Raw genomic sequence first — 16,955 nt, forward strand, 5'->3', positions numbered from 1 at the left:
AACCACAGACTCAACCACAGCTGCAGTCATAACATCTGGAGAAACAACAAGCTTTGCTGTAACAACAGCAGAAACAACAACAGTTGCCACTACAAATTCTATTGCCAGAGTAACCAAACAAGTTACTTTCAGATCTCTTCAAAGCACATTTACGATTGCTTTGCAGGACAAAACCTCGGCGGATTTCCGAAACAGAGCAGCCATGATCAAGGAACAAGTAAGTAAAGCTAAGAAATGTATGTAGCAAAATGTAACCAAACTACACTGACAATCCACTAAGCTTAACCTCATTGTTTTGCTTCTTCACACAGCTTTCGCCCATATTTTCTACAGCATTTCCTTCTTCCTTCTTGATCCTGATCATCATCACGTTCCGGTACTTTTCTGTTGTTAATTTGCCCAACAGATTAATTGAATCATGGTATTTTCAGTTAACAAATGTTTTTGCTGGATTTCTTCTGCAGGAGTGGCTCAGTCGTCAATATCATGAATGCCGAGTTCACAGCCACATCTACTCCAAGCAACACCCAAATTGCGGACGTCTTGTCTGATGCTGCTTCAGTCGTCAGTGGCTTTGATATTGAAACCAGCTCCATCACTGTTGAGTCAACAGCCACTGATGCGTCAACACAGTCTGCTGCAATGGCAACCTCTGGTATGACAACAACAGAGGCAACTATGCCAGTTTCGACATCAGCTGAATCAGGAACTGTGGCAACAAAAGCTCCTACGACAACAGCAGCATTGACAACATCTGCAGCAGCAAGGGAAACATTAACGCATGCTGGGGCGGCAACAGGGGAAGCAACTGCTGAAACAACAGCTGTAGCCACAATAGCAGAATCTGAGACAACAGGTCAGGCAACTGTTGAAACAGCAGCTCCCACAACAACAGCAGACTTGAAAACATCTGCAGCAACAAGTGAAACATTAACGTCTGTTGGGGCCCAAACAGGGGCAGCAACTGCTGAAACAACAGCTGTAGCCACAACTGCAGAATCTGAAGCAACTGTTGAGACAACCAGAGACACGTCAGCTCCAATGACAACAGCGGGGTTGATATCTAGGGCAACTAGTAAAATAGCAACATCTGCAGTTGCATCAACTGCAGCAACAATCGATGAAACAACAGCTGTAGCCACAACAGCAGAATCAGAGACAACAGGTCAGGCAACTGTGGAAACAGCAGTTCCCACAACAACAGCAGCGTTGACAACATCTGCAGCAACAAGTGAAACATTAACGTCTGTTGGGGCACAAACAGGGGCAGCAACTGCTGAAACAACAGCTGTAGTGACAACTGCAGAATCTGAAGCAACCGTTGAGACAACCAGAGAAACATCAGCTCCAATAACAACAGCGGGGTTGGCATCCACAGTGTCTAGTGAAAGAGTAACATCTGCTGCAGCGTCAACTGGGGCAACAATCGATGAAACAACAGCTGTAACCACAACAGCAGAAACAGAGACAACAGGTCAGGCAACTGTGGAAACAGCAATTCCCACAACAACAGCAGCATTGACAACATCTGCAGCAACAAGAGAAACATTAACGTCTGTTGGGGCCCAAACAGGGTTAGCAACTGCTGAAACAACAGCTGTAGCCACAACTGCAGAATTTGAAGCAACTGTTGAGATAACCAGAGACACATCAGCTCCAATAACAACAGCGGGGTTGACATCCACAGCAACTAGTGCAACAGAAACATCTCCTGCAGCGTCAACTGGGGCAACAATTGATGAAACAACGGCTGTAGCCACAACAGCAGAATCAGAGACAACAGGTCAGGCAACTGTGGAAACAGCAATTCCCACAACAAGAGCAGCATTGACAACATCTGCAGCAACAAGAGAAACATTAACGTCTGTTGGGGCCCAAACAGGGGCAGCAACTGCTGAAACAACAGCTGTAGTGACAACTGCAGAATCTGAAGCAACCGTTGAGACAACCAGAGAAACATCAGCTCCAATAACAACAGCTGGGTTGACATCCAAAGCAACTAGTGAAATAGCAACACTTGCTGCAGTGTCAACTGCAGCAACAATCGATGAAACAACAGCTGTAGCCACAACAGCAGAATCAGAGACAACAGGTCAGGCAACTGTGGAAACAGCAGTTCCCACAACAACAGCAGCGTTGACAACATCTGCAGCAACAAGTGAAACATTAACATCTGTTGGGGCACAAACAGGGGCAGCAACTGCTGAAACAACAGCTGTAGTGACAACTGCAGAATCTGAAGCAACCGTTGAGACAACCAGAGAAACATCAGCTCCAATAACAACAGCGGGGTTGACATCCAAAGCAACTAGTGAAATAGCAACATCTGCTGCAGTGTCAACTGCAGCAACAATCGATGAAACAACAGCTGTAGCCGCAACAGCAGAATCAGAGACAACAGGTCAGGCAACTGTGGAAACAGCAGTTCCCACAACAACAGCAGCGTTGACAACATCTGCAGCAACAAGTGAAACATTAACATCTGTTGGGGCACAAACAGGGGCAGCAACTGCTGAAACAACAGCTGTAGTGACAACTGCAGAATCTGAAGCAACCGTTGAGACAACCAGAGACACATCAGCTCCAATAACAACAGTGGGGTTGACATCCACAGCAACTAGTGCAACAGAAACATCTCCTGCAGCGTCAACTGGGGCAACAATTGATGAAACAACAGCTGTAGCCACAATAGCAGAATCTGAGCCAACAGGTCAGGCAACTGTCGAAACAGCAGCTCCCACAACAACAGCGGCGTTGACCACATTTGCAGCAACGAGTGAAACATTAACGCCCACTGGAGCGGCAACAGGGGCAGCAACTGCTGAAACAACAGCTGTAGTGACAACTGCAGAATCTGAAGCAACCGTTGAGACAACCAGAGAAACATCAGCTCCAATAACAACAGCGGGGTTGACATCCACAGCAACTAGTGCAACAGAAACATCTCCTGCAGCGTCAACTGGGGCAACAATTGATGAAACAACAGCTGTAGCCACAACAGCAGAATCAGAGACAACAGGTCAGGCAACTGTGGAAACAGCAATTCCCACAACAAGAGCAGCATTGACAACATCTGCAGCAACAAGAGAAACATTAACGTCTGTTGGGGCCCAAACAGGGGCAGCAACTGCTGAAACAACAGCTGTAGTGACAACTGCAGAACCTGAAGCAACCGTTGAGACAACCAGAGAAACATCAGCTCCAATAACAACAGCGGGGTTGACATCCAAAGCAACTAGTGAAATAGCAACATCTGCTGCAGTGTCAACTGCAGCAACAATCGATGAAACAACAGCTGTAGCCACAACAGCAGAATCAGAGACAACAGGTCAGGCAACTGTGGAAACAGCAGTTCCCACAACAACAGCAGCGTTGACAACATCTGCAGCAACAAGTGAAACATTAACATCTGTTGGGGCACAAACCGGGGCAGCAACTGCTGAAACAACAGCTGTAGTGACAACTGCAGAATCTGAAGCAACCGTTGAGACAACCAGAGAAACATCAGCTCCAATAACAACAGCGGGGTTGACATCCACAGCAACTAGTGCAACAGAAACATCTCCTGCAGCGTCAACTGGGGAAACAATTGATGAAACAACAGCTGTAGCCACAACAGCAGAATCAGAGACAACAGGTCAGGCAACTGTGGAAACAGCAGTTCCCACAACAACAGCAGCGTTGACAACATCTGCAGCAACAAGTGAAACATTAATGCCCACTGGAACGGCAACAGGGGCAGCAACTGCTGAAACAACAGCTGTAGTGACAACTGCAGAATCTGAAGCAACCGTTGAGACAACCAGAGAAACATCAGCTCCAATAACAACAGCGGGGTTGACATCCACAGCAACTAGTGCAACAGAAACATCTCCTGCAGCGTCAACTGGGGCAACAATTGATGAAACAACAGCTGTAGCCACAACAGCAAAATCAGAGACAACAGGTCAGGCAACTGTGGAAACAGCAATTCCCACAACAAGAGCAGCATTGACAACATCTGCAGCAACAAGAGAAACATTAACATCTGTTGGGGCCCAAACAGGGGCAGCAACTGCTGAAACAACAGCTGTAGTGACAACTGCAGAACCTGAAGCAACCGTTGAGACAACCAGAGAAACATCAGCTCCAATAACAACAGCTGGGTTGACATCCACAGCAACTAGTGCAACAGAAACATCTGCTGCAGTGTCAACTGCAGCAACAATCGATGAAACAACAGCTGTAGCCACAACAGCAGAATCAGAGACAACAGGTCAGGCAACTGTGGAAACAGCAGTTCCCACAACAACAGCAGCGTTGACAACATCTGCAGCAACAAGTGAAACATTAACGTCTGTTGGGGCTCAAACAGGGGCAGCAACTGCTGAAACAACAGCTGTAGTGACAACTGCAGATTCTGAATTAACCGTTGAGACAACCAGAGACACATCAGCTCCAATAACAACAGCGGGGTTGACATCCACAGCAACTAGTGCAACAGAAACATCTCCTGCAGCGTCAACTGGGGCAACAATCGATAAAACAACAGCTGTAGCCACAATAGCAGAATCTGAGACAACAGGTCAGGCAACTGTCGAAACAGCAGCTCCCACAACAACAGCAGCGTTGACCACATTTGCAGCAACGAGTGAAACATTAACGCCCACTGGAGCGGCAACAGGGGCAGCAACTGCTGAAACAACAGCTGTAGTGACAACTGCAGAATCTGAAGCAACCGTTGAGACAACCAGAGAAACATCAGCTCCAATAACAACAGCGGGGTTGACATCCACAGCAACTAGTGAAACAGCAATATCTGCTGCAGTGTCAACTGGGGCAGCAACTGGTCAAACAACAGTTGCAGTCACAACTGCAGAATCTGAGACAACAGGTCAGGAAACTGTAGAAACAGCAGCTCCCACAACAACAGCAGCGTTGACAACATCTGCAGCAATGAGTGAAACATTAACACCTACTGGGGCAGCAACTGCTGAAACAACAGCTGTAGCCACAACTGCAGAATCTGAAGCAACCATTGAGACAACCAGAGAAACATCAGCTCCAATAACAACAGCGGGGTTGACATCCAAAGCAACTAGTGAAATAGCAACATCTGCTGCAGTGTCAACTGCAGCAACAATCGATGAAACAACAACTGTAGCCACAACAGCAGAATCAGAGACAACAGGTAAGGCAACTGTGGAAACAGCAGTTCCCACAACAACAGCAGCGTTGACAACATCTGCAGCAACAAGTGAAACATTAACGTCTGTTGGGGCACAAACAGGGGCAGCAACTGCTGAAACAACAGCTGAAACAACAGCTGTAGTGACAACTGCAGAATCTGAAGCAACCGTTGAGACAACCAGAGACACATCAGCTCCAATAACAACAGCGGGGTTGACATCCACAGCAACTAGTGCAACAGAAACATCTCCTGCAGCGTCAACTGGGGCAACAATTGATGAAACAACAGCTGTAGCCACAATAGCAGAATCTGAGCCAACAGGTCAGGCAACTGTCGAATCAGCAGTTCACACAACAGCGGCGTTGACCACATTTGCAGCAACGAGTGAAACATTAGCGCCCACTGGAGCGGCAACAGGGGCAGCAACTGCTGAAACAACAGCTGTAGTGACAACTGCAGAATCTGAAGCAACCGTTGAGACAACCAGAGAAACATCAGCTCCAATAACAACAGCGGGGTTGGCATCCACTGTGTCGAGTGAAAGAGTAACATCTGCTGCAGCGTCAACTGGGGCAACAATCGATGAAACAACAGCTGTAACCACAACAGCAGAATCAGAGACAACAGATCAGGCAACTGTGGAAACAGCAGTTCCCACAACAACAGCAGCATTGACAACATCTGCAGCAACAAGTGAAACATTAACGTCTGTTGGGGCACAAACAGGGGCAGCAACTGCTGAGACAACAGCTGAAACAACAGCTGTAGTGACAACTGCAGAATCTGAAGCAACCATTGAGACAACCAGAGACACATCAGCTCCAATAACAACAGCGGGGTTGACATCCACAGCAATTAGTGCAACAGAAACATCTCCTGCAGCATTAACTGGGGTAACAATTGATGAAACAACAGCTGAAGCCACAATAGCAGAATCTGAGCCAACAGGTCAGGCAACTGTCGAAACAGCAGCTCCCACAACAACAGCGGCGTTGACCACATTTGCAGCAACGAGTGAAACATTAACGCCCACTGGAGCGGCAACAGGGGCAGCAACTGCTGAAACAACAGCTGTAGTGACAACTGCAGAATCTGAAGCAACCGTTGAGACAACCAGAGAAACATCAGCTCCAATAACAACAGCGGTGTTGGCATCCATAGTGTCTAGTGAAAGAGTAACATCTGCTGCAGCGTCAACTGGGGCAACAATCGATGAAACAACAGTTGCAGCCACAACTGCAGAATCTGAGACAACAGGTCAGGAAACTGTAGAAACAGCAGCTCCCACAACAACAGCAGCGTTGACAACATCTGCAGCAATGAGTGAAACATTAACACCTACTGGGGCAGCAACTGCTGAAACAACAGCTGTAGCCACAACTGCAGAATCTGAAGCAACCATTGAGACAACCAGAGAAACATCAGCTCCAATAACAACAGCGGGGTTGACATCCACAGCATCTAGTGAAACAACAACATCTCCTGCAGCGTCAACTGGGGCAACAATCGATAAAACAACAGCTGTAGCCACAACAGCAGAATCTGAGACAACAGGTCAGGCAACTGTCGAAACAGCACCTCCCACAACAACAGCAGCGTTGACCACATTTGCAGCAACGAGTGAAACATTAACGCCCACTGGAGCGGCAACAGGGGCAGCAACTGCTGAAACAACAGCTGTAGTGACAACTGCAGAATCTGAAGCAACCGTTGAGACAACCAGAGAAACATCAGCTCCAATAACAACAGCGGGGTTGGCATCCACAGTGTCTAGTGAAAGAGTAACATCTGCTGCAGCGTCAACTGGGGCAACAATCGATGAAACAACAGCTGTAACCACAACAGCAGAAACAGAGACAACAGGTCAGGCAACTGTGGAAACAGCAATTCCCACAACAACAGCAGCATTGACAACATCTGCAGCAACAAGAGAAACATTAACGTCTGTTGGGGCCCAAACAGGGTTAGCAACTGCTGAAACAACAGCTGTAGCCACAACTGCAGAATTTGAAGCAACTGTTGAGATAACCAGAGACACATCAGCTCCAATAACAACAGCGGGGTTGACATCCACAGCAACTAGTGCAACAGAAACATCTCCTGCAGCGTCAACTGGGGCAACAATTGATGAAACAACGGCTGTAGCCACAACAGCAGAATCAGAGACAACAGGTCAGGCAACTGTGGAAACAGCAATTCCCACAACAAGAGCAGCATTGACAACATCTGCAGCAACAAGAGAAACATTAACGTCTGTTGGGGCCCAAACAGGGGCAGCAACTGCTGAAACAACAGCTGTAGTGACAACTGCAGAATCTGAAGCAACCGTTGAGACAACCAGAGAAACATCAGCTCCAATAACAACAGCTGGGTTGACATCCAAAGCAACTAGTGAAATAGCAACACTTGCTGCAGTGTCAACTGCAGCAACAATCGATGAAACAACAGCTGTAGCCACAACAGCAGAATCAGAGACAACAGGTCAGGCAACTGTGGAAACAGCAGTTCCCACAACAACAGCAGCGTTGACAACATCTGCAGCAACAAGTGAAACATTAACATCTGTTGGGGCACAAACAGGGGCAGCAACTGCTGAAACAACAGCTGTAGTGACAACTGCAGAATCTGAAGCAACCGTTGAGACAACCAGAGAAACATCAGCTCCAATAACAACAGCGGGGTTGACATCCAAAGCAACTAGTGAAATAGCAACATCTGCTGCAGTGTCAACTGCAGCAACAATCGATGAAACAACAGCTGTAGCCGCAACAGCAGAATCAGAGACAACAGGTCAGGCAACTGTGGAAACAGCAGTTCCCACAACAACAGCAGCGTTGACAACATCTGCAGCAACAAGTGAAACATTAACATCTGTTGGGGCACAAACAGGGGCAGCAACTGCTGAAACAACAGCTGTAGTGACAACTGCAGAATCTGAAGCAACCGTTGAGACAACCAGAGACACATCAGCTCCAATAACAACAGTGGGGTTGACATCCACAGCAACTAGTGCAACAGAAACATCTCCTGCAGCGTCAACTGGGGCAACAATTGATGAAACAACAGCTGTAGCCACAATAGCAGAATCTGAGCCAACAGGTCAGGCAACTGTCGAAACAGCAGCTCCCACAACAACAGCGGCGTTGACCACATTTGCAGCAACGAGTGAAACATTAACGCCCACTGGAGCGGCAACAGGGGCAGCAACTGCTGAAACAACAGCTGTAGTGACAACTGCAGAATCTGAAGCAACCGTTGAGACAACCAGAGAAACATCAGCTCCAATAACAACAGCGGGGTTGACATCCACAGCAACTAGTGCAACAGAAACATCTCCTGCAGCGTCAACTGGGGCAACAATTGATGAAACAACAGCTGTAGCCACAACAGCAGAATCAGAGACAACAGGTCAGGCAACTGTGGAAACAGCAATTCCCACAACAAGAGCAGCATTGACAACATCTGCAGCAACAAGAGAAACATTAACGTCTGTTGGGGCCCAAACAGGGGCAGCAACTGCTGAAACAACAGCTGTAGTGACAACTGCAGAACCTGAAGCAACCGTTGAGACAACCAGAGAAACATCAGCTCCAATAACAACAGCGGGGTTGACATCCAAAGCAACTAGTGAAATAGCAACATCTGCTGCAGTGTCAACTGCAGCAACAATCGATGAAACAACAGCTGTAGCCACAACAGCAGAATCAGAGACAACAGGTCAGGCAACTGTGGAAACAGCAGTTCCCACAACAACAGCAGCGTTGACAACATCTGCAGCAACAAGTGAAACATTAACATCTGTTGGGGCACAAACCGGGGCAGCAACTGCTGAAACAACAGCTGTAGTGACAACTGCAGAATCTGAAGCAACCGTTGAGACAACCAGAGAAACATCAGCTCCAATAACAACAGCGGGGTTGACATCCACAGCAACTAGTGCAACAGAAACATCTCCTGCAGCGTCAACTGGGGAAACAATTGATGAAACAACAGCTGTAGCCACAACAGCAGAATCAGAGACAACAGGTCAGGCAACTGTGGAAACAGCAGTTCCCACAACAACAGCAGCGTTGACAACATCTGCAGCAACAAGTGAAACATTAATGCCCACTGGAACGGCAACAGGGGCAGCAACTGCTGAAACAACAGCTGTAGTGACAACTGCAGAATCTGAAGCAACCGTTGAGACAACCAGAGAAACATCAGCTCCAATAACAACAGCGGGGTTGACATCCACAGCAACTAGTGCAACAGAAACATCTCCTGCAGCGTCAACTGGGGCAACAATTGATGAAACAACAGCTGTAGCCACAACAGCAAAATCAGAGACAACAGGTCAGGCAACTGTGGAAACAGCAATTCCCACAACAAGAGCAGCATTGACAACATCTGCAGCAACAAGAGAAACATTAACATCTGTTGGGGCCCAAACAGGGGCAGCAACTGCTGAAACAACAGCTGTAGTGACAACTGCAGAACCTGAAGCAACCGTTGAGACAACCAGAGAAACATCAGCTCCAATAACAACAGCTGGGTTGACATCCACAGCAACTAGTGCAACAGAAACATCTGCTGCAGTGTCAACTGCAGCAACAATCGATGAAACAACAGCTGTAGCCACAACAGCAGAATCAGAGACAACAGGTCAGGCAACTGTGGAAACAGCAGTTCCCACAACAACAGCAGCGTTGACAACATCTGCAGCAACAAGTGAAACATTAACGTCTGTTGGGGCTCAAACAGGGGCAGCAACTGTTGAAACAACAGCTGTAGTGACAACTGCAGATTCTGAATTAACCGTTGAGACAACCAGAGACACATCAGCTCCAATAACAACAGCGGGGTTGACATCCACAGCAACTAGTGCAACAGAAACATCTCCTGCAGCGTCAACTGGGGCAACAATTGATGAAACAACAGCTGTAGCCACAATAGCAGAATCTGAGACAACAGGTCAGGCAACTGTCGAAACAGCAGCTCCCACAACAACAGCAGCGTTGACCACATTTGCAGCAACGAGTGAAACATTAACGCCCACTGGAGCGGCAACAGGGGCAGCAACTGCTGAAACAACAGCTGTAGTGACAACTGCAGAATCTGAAGCAACCGTTGAGACAACCAAAGAAACATCAGCTCCAATAACAACAGCGGGGTTGACATCCAAAGCAACTCGTGAAATAGCAACATCTGCTGCAGTGTCAACTGCAGCAACAATCGATGAAACAACAACTGTAGCCACAACAACAGAATCTGAGACAACAGGTCAGGCAACTGTGGAAACAGCAGCTCCCACAACAACAGCAGCATTGACAACATCTGCAGCAACAAGAGAAACATTAACGTCTGTTGGGGCCCAAACAGGGGCAGCAACTGCTGAAACAACAGCTGTAGCCACAACTGCAGAATCTGAAGCAACTGTTGAGACAACCAGAGACACTTCAGCTCCAATAACAACAGCGGTGTTGACATCCACAGCAACTAGTGCAACAGAAACATCTCCTGCAGCGTCAACTGGGGCAACAATTGATGAAACAACAGCTGTAGCCACAACAGCAGAATCTGAGACAACAAGTCAGGCAACTGTCGAAACAGCAGCTCCCACAACAACAGCAGCGTTGACCACATTTGCAGCAACGAGTAAAACATTAACGCCTGCAACAGCGTCAACTGCAGCAACAATCGATGAAACAACAGCTGTTGCCACAACAGCAAAATCTGAAGCAACCGTTGAGACAACAGGAGAAACATCAGCTCCAATAACAACAGCGGGGTTGACATCCACAGTATCTAGTGAAAGAGTAACATCTGCTGCAGCGCCAACTGGGGCAACAATCGATGAAACAACAGCTGTAACCACAACAGCAGAATCAGAGACAACAGGTCAGGCAACTGTGGAAACAGCAGTTCCCACAACAACAGCAGCATTGACAACATCTGCAGCAACAAGAGAAACATTAACGTCTGTTGGGGCCCAAACAGGGGCAGCAACTGCTGAAACAACAGCTGTAGCCACAACTGCAGAATCTGAAGCAACCGTTGAGACAACCAGAGAAACATCAGCTCCAATAACAACAGCTGGGTTGACATCCAAAGCAACTAGTGAAATAGCAACATCTGCTGCAGTGTCAACTGCAGCAACAATCGATGAAACAACAGCTGTAGCCACAACAGCAGAATCAGAGACAACAGGTCAGGCAACTGTGGAAACAGCAGTTCCCACAACAACAGCAGCGTTGACAACATCTGCAGCAACAAGTGAAACATTAACGTCTGTTGGGGCTCAAACAGGGGCAGCAACTGCTGAAACAACAGCTGTAGTGACAACTGCAGAATCTGAAGCAACCGTTGAGACAACCAGAGAAACATCAGCTCCAATAACAACAGCGGGGTTGACATCCAAAGCAACTCGTGAAATAGCAACATCTGCTGCAGTGTCAACTGCAGCAACAATCGATGAAACAACAACTGTAGCCACAACAACAGAATCTGAGACAACAGGTCAGGCAACTGTGGAAACAGCAGCTCCCACAACAACAGCAGCATTGACAACATCTGCAGCAACAAGAGAAACATTAACGTCTGTTGGGGCCCAAACAGGGGCAGCAACTGCTGAAACAACAGCTGTAGCCACAACTGCAGAATCTGAAGCAACTGTTGAGACAACCAGAGACACTTCAGCTCCAATAACAACAGCGGTGTTGACATCCACAGCAACTAGTGCAACAGAAACATCTCCTGCAGCGTCAACTGGGGCAACAATTGATGAAACAACAGCTGTAGCCACAACAGCAGAATCTGAGACAACAAGTCAGGCAACTGTCGAAACAGCAGCTCCCACAACAACAGCAGCGTTGACCACATTTGCAGCAACGAGTAAAACATTAACGCCTGCAACAGCGTCAACTGCAGCAACAATCGATGAAACAACAGCTGTTGCCACAACAGCAAAATCTGAAGCAACCGTTGAGACAACAGGAGAAACATCAGCTCCAATAACAACAGCGGGGTTGACATCCACAGTATCTAGTGAAAGAGTAACATCTGCTGCAGCGCCAACTGGGGCAACAATCGATGAAACAACAGCTGTAACCACAACAGCAGAATCAGAGACAACAGGTCAGGCAACTGTGGAAACAGCAGTTCCCACAACAACAGCAGCATTGACAACATCTGCAGCAACAAGAGAAACATTAACGTCTGTTGGGGCCCAAACAGGGGCAGCAACTGCTGAAACAACAGCTGTAGCCACAACTGCAGAATCTGAAGCAACCGTTGAGACAACCAGAGAAACATCAGCTCCAATAACAACAGCTGGGTTGACATCCAAAGCAACTAGTGAAATAGCAACATCTGCTGCAGTGTCAACTGCAGCAACAATCGATGAAACAACAGCTGTAGCCACAACAGCAGAATCAGAGACAACAGGTCAGGCAACTGTGGAAACAGCAGTTCCCACAACAACAGCAGCGTTGACAACATCTGCAGCAACAAGTGAAACATTAACGTCTGTTGGGGCTCAAACAGGGGCAGCAACTGCTGAAACAACAGCTGTAGTGACAACTGCAGATTCTGAAGCAACCGTTGAGACAACCAGAGACACATCAGCTCCAATAACAACAGCGGGGTTGACATCCACAGCAACTAGTGCAACAGAAACATCTCCTGCAGCGTCAACTGGGGCAACAATTGATGAAACAACAGCTGTAGCCACAATAGCAGAATCTGAGACAACAGGTCAGGCAACTGTCGAAACAGCAGCTCCCACAACAACAGCAGCGTTGACCACATTTGCAGCAACGAGTGAAACATTAACGTCCACTGGAGCGGCAACAGGGGCAGCAACTGCTGAAACAACAGCTGTAGTGACAACTGCAGAATCTGAAGCAACCGTTGAGACAACCAGAGAAACATCAGCTCCAATAACAACAGCGGGGTTGACATCCAAAGCAACTCGTGAAATAGCAACATCTGCTGCAGTGTCAACTGCAGCAACAATCGATGAAACAACAACTGTAGCCACAACAACAGAATCTGAGACAACAGGTCAGGCAATTGTGGAAACAGCAGCTCCCACAACAACAGCAGCATTGACAACATCTGCAGCAACAAGAGAAACATTAACGTCTGTTGGGGCCCAAACAGGGGCAGCAACTGCTGAAACAACAGCTGTAGCCACAACTGCAGAATCTGAAGCAACTGTTGAGACAACCAGAGACACTTCAGCTCCAATAACAACAGCGGTGTTGACATCCACAGCAACTAGTGCAACAGAAACATCTCCTGCAGCATCAACTGGGGCAACAATTGATGAAACAACAGCTGTAGCCACAACAGCAGAATCTGAGACAACAAGTCAGGCAACTGTCGAAACAGCAGCTCCCACAACAACAGCAGCGTTGACCACATTTGCAGCAACGAGTAAAACATTAACGCCTGCAACAGCGTCAACTGCAGCAACAATCGATGAAACAACAGCTGTTGCCACAACAGCAAAATCTGAAGCAACCGTTGAGACAACAGGAGAAACATCAGCTCCAATAACAACAGCGGGGTTGACATCCACAGTATCTAGTGAAAGAGTAACATCTGCTGCAGCGCCAACTGGGGCAACAATCGATGAAACAACAGCTGTAACCACAACAGCAGAATCAGAGACAACAGGTCAGGCAACTGTTGAAACAGCAGTTCCCACAACAACAGCAGCATTGACAACATCTGCAGCATTAAGTGAAACATTAACGCCTGTTGGCGCCCAAACAGGGGTAGCAACTGCTGAAACAACAGCTGTAGCCACAGTTGCAGAGTCTGGAACAACCGTTGAGACAACTGTAGAAACATCAGCTCCCACAGCAACAGCAGCACTGTCAACATCTGCAGCAACAAGTGAAACATTCACACCTCCTGGAGTGGCAACCGGGGCAGCAACTGCTGAAATAATTGCAGTAACCACAGTTGCAGAGTCTGGAACAACAGTTGGGATAGCTGTAGAAACATCTTTTCTATCAGGAACAACAACTGGAGCAACAGCACAACCTGTTACGAGGCCATCTCAGACAACAACAGGCACAAAAGGGACACCTATTCCGACAACAACTTCAGAAACATCAACAGCGGGGTTTGCATCTGTCGCAACAACTACTGCAAGAACACCTGTTCCGATAACAACAAGGGCATTTACGAAAACACCTTCTGAAACGACGCAATTGGTCCAAACAAGAGCAACTTCATTGCCAACAACCGTGGAACGCACAACCGCAATACTGGCCGAGTCAACAGGGGCACTGACGACAAATGTAGTCACGGGAAACGCTGCGACAAATGCAGTCACGGGAAACGCCGCGACAAATGCAGCAACAGGAAACGGCGCGACAAATGCAGTCACGGGAAACGCAGCGACAAATGCAGCAACAGGAAACGGCGCGACAAATGCAGCCACGGGAAACGCCGCGACAAATGCAGTCACGGGAAACGCAGCGACAAATGCAGTCACGGGAAACGCAGCGACAAATGCAGCAACAGGAAACGGCGCGACAAATGCAGCCACGGGAAACGCCGCGACAAATGCAGTCACGGGAAACGCAGCGACAAATGCAGTCACGGGAAACGCAGCGACAAATGCAGCCACGGGAAACGCTGCGACAAATGCAGCCACGGGAAACGCCGCGACAAATGCAGTCACGGGAAACGCAGCGACAAATGCAGTCACGGGAAACGCAGCGACAAATGCAGCAACAGGAAACGGCGCGACAAATGCAGCCACGGGAAACGCCGCGACAAATGCAGTCACGGGAAACGCAGCGACAAATGCAGTCACGGGAAACGCTGCGACAAATGCAGCCACGGGAAACGCCGCGACAAATGCAGCCACGGGAAACGCTGCGACAAATGCAGCCACGGGAAACGCCGCGACAAATGCAGTCACGGGAAACGCAGCGACAAATGCAGCAACAGGAAACGGCGCGACAAATGCAGCCACGGGAAACGCAGCGACAAATGCAGCCACGGGAAACGCCGCGACAAATGCAGCCACGGGAAACGCTGCGACAAATGCAGCCACGGGAATTGCCGCGGCAACCATGCCAGGAGCAACACAAGTCGCAACTACGACGACGGCAACTGCCGTTGCCATAATAACCAGACGAGTTTCTTTCAGATCCCTCCAAAGCACGTTTACAAACGAACTGCTAAATCAGTCGTCTTCCGAGTTTGTGTTCCGATCGACCATGATAAAAAGTCAGGTAAGAAAAAAAAGAAAAAGTGAGAAAGCATCAACTCATTTATGGGAGTTCTTAACAGGATTGTTATAAATAAGCATTAAAGCATTCAATTATTTATTAATTAATGTATTTATTTTTTGGCAGCTTCAACCTTTATTCCAAAGAGAATTTCCTACCATCTTCAGGATCCTGTTTATCATCGGATTCAGGTAACAAGCTCGTGTCAGTTTTGCTGGGTTATTGCGTGGAAGCTGAGGAGCAATTATTCTGCGACAAAAAAAAAGCTTTGATCTTATTCCGCAACTAATTTGTCCTGAAACTTCAGTCCCAACGTCAAAATTGTCAATTAATTCAGGGCATTTAATTTAAGTTCAGCGACAACTTTTTTGTTCATGTTCACTTCTCAAGAAGAAAAAAACGAGATGTTATTGTTTTGTGTCCTTTTTAAAAAAAAATATATATATATATAATGCATATATTCTGTCCTCTTTATGAGCAGACCTGGCTCGGTCATCAACGACATGGACCTCCAGTTCACCAACACGGCACCGAACAACATGGCAATCTCCGCCGTCCTGATTGACGCCGCCTCGGTTGTCAGCGGCTTCGACATCGAGCAAAGCTCCATCACCGTCGAAGGAATCGGTACGTTTAAATGAAACAGAAATCAAGCGGAATTTGATTGAGTTAATTTGAGAACTAAATTGCGATTGTGTTTTTCCAGTTTCGAGCGGAACGAGCCACAAGATCAGCCTGGTCAGCGCATCCTGTCTGGCGGTTCTTTCGTGGATCTTGTCCAGTCAGCAATAAGCGTCGCCAGCCCCCAACGCCGTTATCACTTAACATACGAGTAGGCACAGGAAGTAGTCTGCCTTTTTGGTTTGGAGCGGCCATTTTGGTTATTTCCAGCGGACGGTAACTGAGCACCACAAAGTCAAAGCCATACCAAATGTCTTCTTCAATATGAGTGACGGAGGTCCCACCCTACGAGATTCGTCGGCACCCCCTACTGGCAGTCATCAATACAAAGACGCATCTTCTTCTTATTATTTAATTCTAACAAAGGGTTTCAAACAAGATATGCACTTTCAGAGGTATTTTTATGGTTATTAAATTCTCTTTTTAATATATTCTATTTAAATTGCACAACGTGGTTATTTATCGATTCATGCGATGCCTTATGTACTTTATTTATGCATCTAATGCAGCAGTGAGACCCAATTAAAAAAAAATGGAGTTTTCAAGTTTGTGTGATGGTTATTTGAAAGTCCTGACCGGTTAAATGTGGGATATGCAAAACACGCCCGGTGACATTTCCTGCAATAACACAATACAATAGACGTGTAGACTTGTTGCTCTAAATGCCAGTGGATCCGGTTTGGCGGAATAATAACAAAAGGCAGGGCCCCTTTGTCAGAGACTTGAAGTGGCATTTTGTTTGTTTTTTGGTTTTGACCTACAGATACAAAAAAACTAAAGCAAAACAAGCGCCGCTTTTCTTCATAACAGCCGCATGAATTGAGCATACAATGCGAGACACTCCTCAACATACAAGGCAACTCTTGACG

At 47.4% G+C, this 16,955-nt stretch overlaps 1 protein-coding gene across 1 annotated transcript; it reads left to right on the forward strand.

The window, feature by feature from the left end:
* The first annotated feature begins 486 nt into the window (after nt 1–486).
* Nucleotides 487–16,631, forward strand: LOC147159652 (uncharacterized). Its single transcript, XM_086059073.1, has 7 exons — nt 487–655; nt 2,027–3,328; nt 5,780–6,943; nt 7,586–15,408; nt 15,532–15,596; nt 15,887–16,032; nt 16,112–16,631. Exons 1-7 carry the CDS (start codon nt 487–489, stop codon nt 16,195–16,197), a joined length of 10,755 nt encoding a protein of 3,584 aa, XP_085915199.1. The 3' UTR covers nt 16,198–16,631.
* The last annotated feature ends 324 nt before the right edge of the window (nt 16,632–16,955 follow it).

This window comes from Leptonotus elevatus, chromosome 17, assembly GCF_054856555.1.
Source record: "Leptonotus elevatus isolate MCC_2025b chromosome 17, RoL_Lele_1.0, whole genome shotgun sequence".
Taxonomy (NCBI): Eukaryota; Metazoa; Chordata; class Actinopteri; order Syngnathiformes; family Syngnathidae; genus Leptonotus; species Leptonotus elevatus.